The following is a 6,000-nucleotide window of genomic DNA, read 5'->3' as shown; positions in this document are numbered from 1 at the left end:
AAAAAACACAAAAGTTTCAGAACTTTCAATTTAGGGAGGAGGTAGATTAAAGACATAGAAAAAGAAGACCCCCTCCATTACGATGAAAAATCACAAAAGGTTTTAGTTGGCCACAGGTATCATATATATCAGCAGTCAGGGCCACCTGTGCAGGGCACATAAGGGCACCATTCTGTGATGTGGGGAGGCACTGCCACCCCACTGTGCTCTACTTTCAGTAGTAAGCCTGTACATGGAATGCTGGGTCTACTTTTGAACAGCAAACTTTGATTATGTTTCTACAGACCTCCAGAAGGGACACGAAGGGCTTGCTGATACTGCAGGTAACTTTTTATTTAACATGAAGGGAAGAGTATGGACTAGTATTACTCGTATATGTGGCCAACAGAAGACTTATTTATCCCCTTCTAAGGTTCTAGGCCCCACACTGCAAGGTGCTGTTTTTGTAGAAAGTGGAAAACCAAGCTTTTTAGAACTGTGGCTAAAAAAAAAGGCTGCATGAGTGAAATCCCCTATGAGGAAAGCAGTGAGGCTGCAGGCTGCTCATGTTATCTAACGCCAGTGTCTGCTCGGCTTCTCTGGCTTACTTGATGATTTTTAATGTTTGGTGCAGGCAATGTTTGGGGAGGAGCTGAGTTCCAGGAGGCAGGGATATACCTGTATTTCTTACACACAAGTATTTGTGGGTAATGTTTGTCATGCTAGAGAGCCTGTAACTTCAAGAAATTAAATACAACCAAAAGCTGTGGATCCAAGACAACTAAGACTTAATGTTTTATTTTAAAAAAAAGGCATCTGTCAAAAGGTCACATGTGGTTTTTCACCTACACATGAGCAAACCATAAAATACTGTGCAACGAAATCAGTGATGAAAGAGCCGAAGATTCGTATGAGCGAGAATTATTCCCAGTTCATCACAAGCCTCTATCACAACTCTGTCGGCAGCAGAACCAGAAGGAGCAGCGATGTATGCCACGCCGCTCTGCGGGGAGAAGAGACATTGACTTTCAAGACACAAGTTCAGGTGAAGACACGCAAGAACCAACATCCTCCTCTACAAAGCATAAGCTAACAAGGGTTCACAATACAGACTGATTCGCTCGGCCAAAAGAGCAAAAGAACATCAAATGGAAAAGTAAAATACTTAAATATTACTGATCACACTGCCATAACTTGGCTATAAAACTCACAGAACTTAAACACCAAAAGCAGGGTTTCTGAAGTGGTTTTACATCATAATCAATTCTGTGCAAATGCACATCATTTCCACACTTACCCTTTTAGCTCTGTCTACGTTATCTCTGAAAGGAAAGAAGGCATCAGAGCTGATAGAAACTTCATTAAGTTTGTCAACCCATTCTTTCTTCTCTGCTTCAGTTAGCAGTTCAGGGACTTCCTCAAACAATGCCTTCCACTTTACCAAATCTTCATCCTATGAGAAGGGGGTGGAGAGGGGAAAGAAAGATTTTGGATACAATCTTTAATACTATCTGATGCAAATCAGAATGCCAGAAAGCACTTGGGCATTTGTCCCAGGATTTAATTATAAATAATGGCTCATTCCAATTTACATCTCCAGAATTTTTTTTGGGCTTTTAACATTTCATTAAGGAAAGTAATTCTAAGTGTACCAAATAAAGATTATACCATTTATTTTCAAAATCAGTTAATTCTAAATATATTTTGTTTCTTAATCTCTGCCTAAATTAAATCTACTATTTTATATCCCTGTGTCAAAACAAGCAAACAGATGATGATGGATGTTCTAGAACTATACTTACACAGCCTCAAGTCTACAGTCAGTCATACAGATGAAATCAAGGTATGATTCACAGTATTCACATTTTTAAAAAGGTGCTTCCATTTTGGATGATTTGTTGGCTAAAACAACATACTTTTAACTCTTGTTCACATACATATAAAGATCCTTCCAGAACTACGAGCAAGATTTCACTAGTAATATTAAACAGGATAATACCAATATTAGAGTAAAAATAGAAAGGCTTATGTTTTAAGTACTTTATGATTTTAAGGCACACTTATGTGACACTTATGATGTCATGGATTCCTGTCCCTGAACTTGTGGACAACGTAATGTGGTTAACTCACCTCCTCAGGAGACTATCAAGTATCCGATTACCAGACTTCTCTTTTGCTTTCCACATAGGATTTATCAACATTTGCTATGTCCAGATATAGGTTTAAATTCTAGATTTTTAGCAGGCTACTTGATAGTTGCAATTTTACTTATTTATTTATTTTTAACGTTTATTTATTTTTGACACAGTGCAAGGGGGGGATATGCAAAGGGAAGGGGACATAGGATCCAAAGTGGGCTCTGCACTGGCAGCCTGACAGTGGCGAGCCCAATGTGGTGCTCGAACTCATGAACGGTGAGATCATGGTCTGCTCGACTGAGCTACCCACATACACCAACAGTTGTCATTTTAATGCACCCGTATGCTTTCTTCAAAATAGAAGACATTAAATATGCAATGTAACAAAAATTGAGTTGTTAATGACTGTGGTAGAAAGTGTAGGGGAAAGGGGCACCTGGGTGGCTCAGTCCGTTAAGTGTCTGACCTTGGCCTGGGCCATTATCTCACGGTTTATGAGTTTAAGCCCCACTTCAGCCTCTGTGCTGACAGCTCAGAGCCTGGAGCCTGCTTCCGATTCTGTGTCTCCCTCTCTCTCTGCCCCTCCCCCACGCACTCACGCTGTTTCTCTCTCTCTCAAAAACAAACATTAAAAAAAAGAAAAAAAGAAAAGAAAGTGTAGGGGGAGAAGACACTGGTTACCCGCTATCAGATAAGTTGTATTTCATGTTGAATACACACCTATCATGCAGAAGCATCATGCTTGGTTGGCACTGTGAAAGAAGCCTCAGGATAGGTGAAAAATAGTCCCTGCCATCAAAAGTTCAAAACCAACAAGGAAAGTACAAAGTTATAAAACTAAACCAATGGTTATAATTTTAAAAGACAAGGAAAGTCTGTGGTATCAGAAAGGGATTAACTATGAACAAAAAAATTAAAGACAGCGGACAATGGAGAATTGGTAAAAAGTTTAGAATTACAATTTTAGACAATGTAAAATTTTAAGAAAAATACCTGTTACAAAAAAGAGTGAGCATACCAGTATACTCCACTCACAAACCCAGTGACTTTTACCTCGCCAATGGTTCCAGTAACATACTGATCAATGGCATTGGAGATTTCTGCTCTCTTCACTCCAGTTTTAAACTTCATTGAAAGCACTTGTGGATGATGTCTAAGCCACCAGTAGTTCGCCTTATCCCCTGCAAGGCGTGTGCAGTGTATTCGAGACTGCTGTCCTGCTCCAATGCCAATAACCTGAAGAACATGAACATTAAGATGAATCTCTCTTTCGATATTTTTTTTAAACAGGTCTTTTGTGCACATTTCCTAAAATCTATCAATTCTGTGAAAAAAAACAGTAGGCCAAAATACAAATAATTCTTAAGTTATTAAGGGTGAGAGTAGATGTCAGTAACTACTATTAACACATTTTACCTCTTCGGTGACATTTGAAGTATGGCTATTAATACTCTGTAAGTTTCTAGAACTCCTGGACATCAGTAGTGAGGCACAGTCTTACTGGAACTTATTAGAACCTGACTCCAAGAACACCAGTAACCACAATCCCCCAAGTTTTTGTTAACAGAGACAAGCAGTCTTTTAACAGTTGACAATCACTAAAATTCTGAATTTCAAAGTCTTCCAGGTCACATGCTAATGAATATCCACACTTTCCCTCCCCCACTTATGGGACAAATAATTTAACAGGTGCCAAGAAGAGCTCAAGACACCGTGAGAAGGGCTCCCAACGCCTCGGAAGCTATGGCGAAAGCAGAACCAGTTCAGTCCAGAGTTAGAAGAGACCCCCAGGAGGAGCTGGCTCAGTGCTGCATTCTACGGCTCAGCCCACTAGGAAAAAGTGAAATATCTCGCTTGACGTCTATAAGAAACATTCAACACCTTGCTCGTGGTAGTGGTCATTCATCGAACTACATAATGTGGGCAAACTGCTCAAAATTCGACACTTAAAAAGAGTAAATTTTATTGTATATAAATTATGTCTCAGTAAACCTGATTTTAAAAGATCACGTTAACTTGCAGTCTACAGATTCTTGGTAAAATAACCTTGGAAATAACGCAAAAATATCAAACAAGCTACAAAAATATGGAGTAATAGGTAGCAGTACTATTCTTGACTCTCTCTTCACTGGAAATATCACAGCCATCAGGAGGAGGGGAGTGAATAAACTAGTTTTATAGCGGCTATTACAGTCCCACTAACCCAAATGTGCCAACTCAGTCTGGGCAAGAAGTAATACGACCAATTTTAATGTCATTGTGAAGATACTCTGTGATCATCACTAGTTCTAACGGTCCACCACATTACTGAGTAGATACCAACAAACCCAGAAAAGAAAAACCTGGCCAATTTTCCTTTCCAAGCAGTCTATCACCTGAGGGACGAGTATCATTTTGAAAAACAACAGTCTGCCCGAAGTGGGTTTGAGAGTGTGGTTACCTGACCATTCTTGGCATAGCACACGGAGTTAGACTGCGTGTACTTCACAGCAATGGTGGCTACAATGAGGTCTCTGAGCGCAGACTCTGGCAACTGAAAAGACACAGGGCGGTCAACTATGGTGGAATTTGTAGCTCCAATGGAAAACGTTAAGCATCTTATAAGTCATTTTCTTATAGACCTATGATGTAGTTGTACCTTTCAAATGATAGAATGGAATTAACTGTTCATAGAAAACACTATTGTGTTTTACTGAAAAAGATCAACATTCAACATACTTGTTGTGGAACTCAGCAGTGCCTAATGCATCACGGACTCAAACTAATGCCATTTTGCAGCAACTCCGGCTTAAGTGTGTTCACATATCAAGCTGTGAAGTACCATATCCATTCCTAAACCGACAAATAATACTTTCTCTACCACAGTGCCAAGGAACATATATGGAAACATGATAAAGTTTATGTTGAGAAAGAACATGGAGAATAATTTTCACAGATATCACAAACAACTGTGATGTCTACACAGAGCCACGGCTGTTGAGGAAAAATCAAATTACGATCATTTTCTGCTTTGTCTAGAATATTCTAAGTAGAAACTATTCAAAAATACTTGTGAACTACCAGTCCTAACAGAATAAAGCAATTGCTATAGCCAGAAATGTCACTATGTTTAAAATTTTTTTAATGTTTGTTTATTTTTGACAGAGAGAGAGACAGACAGAGCATGAGCGGGGAGGGGGGCGCAGAGAGAGAGGAAGACATAGAATCTAAAACAGGCTCCAGGCTCCGAGCTGTCAGCACAGAGTCCGATGCGGGGCTCAAACCCACGGACAGTGAGATCATGACCCAAGCCAAAGTCGGTGCTCAACTGACTGAGCCACCCAGGCGCCCCGTCACTATGTTTAATGTAAAGAGCAAATACAAACTGAAAAGAAGGATTATCTATGTGGACAAAGACTATAAGCAGCAGCTAACTGATCAATTAGCTAAGGGAAAAATCAGACTTCATCAAAATTAAAATCAGACTTCAAAATTAAAACTTCTGTTCTGTGAACTGTATTAAGAGGATAAAAAGACAAAGTACAGGGGCGCCTGGGTGGCTCAGTCGGTTGGGCATCGAACTTTGGCTCAGGTCATGATCTCATGGTTCATAGGCCCAGGCCCCACGTCAGGCTCTGTGCTGACAGCTCAGAGCCTGGAACCTGCTTCGGATTCTGTGTCTCCCTCTCCCTCTCCCTCTGCCCCTTCCCCACTCATGCTATCTCTCTCAGAAATGAATAAACATTAAAAAAAAAAAAAGTTAAAAAAAAACAACACAAAGTACAGACTGGGAGAAAATATTTGCAAACCACATAACCAAAAAAGGACTACTATTTAAGTAAGTAAAGACCTCTCAAAACTCCGTGACAAAAACAATCTAATTAGAAGATGAGCAAAAGACACG

The 6,000-nt window shown here is 39.8% G+C and overlaps 1 protein-coding gene across 1 annotated transcript in view; it reads right to left on the bottom strand.

Moving 5' to 3' along the window:
- Positions 1-750: 750 nt before the first annotated feature.
- The window catches only part of ATIC (5-aminoimidazole-4-carboxamide ribonucleotide formyltransferase/IMP cyclohydrolase), a 28,301-nt gene continuing 23,051 nt past the window's right edge, over positions 751-6,000 (bottom strand). Inside the window, exons 13-16 of the mRNA XM_003991117.4 lie at positions 4,558-4,650; positions 3,171-3,353; positions 1,277-1,432; positions 751-982 (exon numbers count right to left, since the gene is read on the bottom strand). Of these exons, the coding sequence (XP_003991166.1) occupies positions 863-982; positions 1,277-1,432; positions 3,171-3,353; positions 4,558-4,650 (552 nt within the window). The 3' untranslated portion in view covers positions 751-862. The remainder of the gene's footprint in view (positions 983-1,276; positions 1,433-3,170; positions 3,354-4,557; positions 4,651-6,000) is intronic.

The sequence above is a fragment of the Felis catus genome, chromosome C1 (genome assembly GCF_018350175.1).
Source record: "Felis catus isolate Fca126 chromosome C1, F.catus_Fca126_mat1.0, whole genome shotgun sequence".
In the NCBI taxonomy this organism is placed as follows: domain Eukaryota; kingdom Metazoa; phylum Chordata; class Mammalia; order Carnivora; family Felidae; genus Felis; species Felis catus.
The sequence above is the reverse complement of the archived record's forward strand: the minus strand, read 5'-3'. Positions and strand labels throughout refer to the sequence as shown.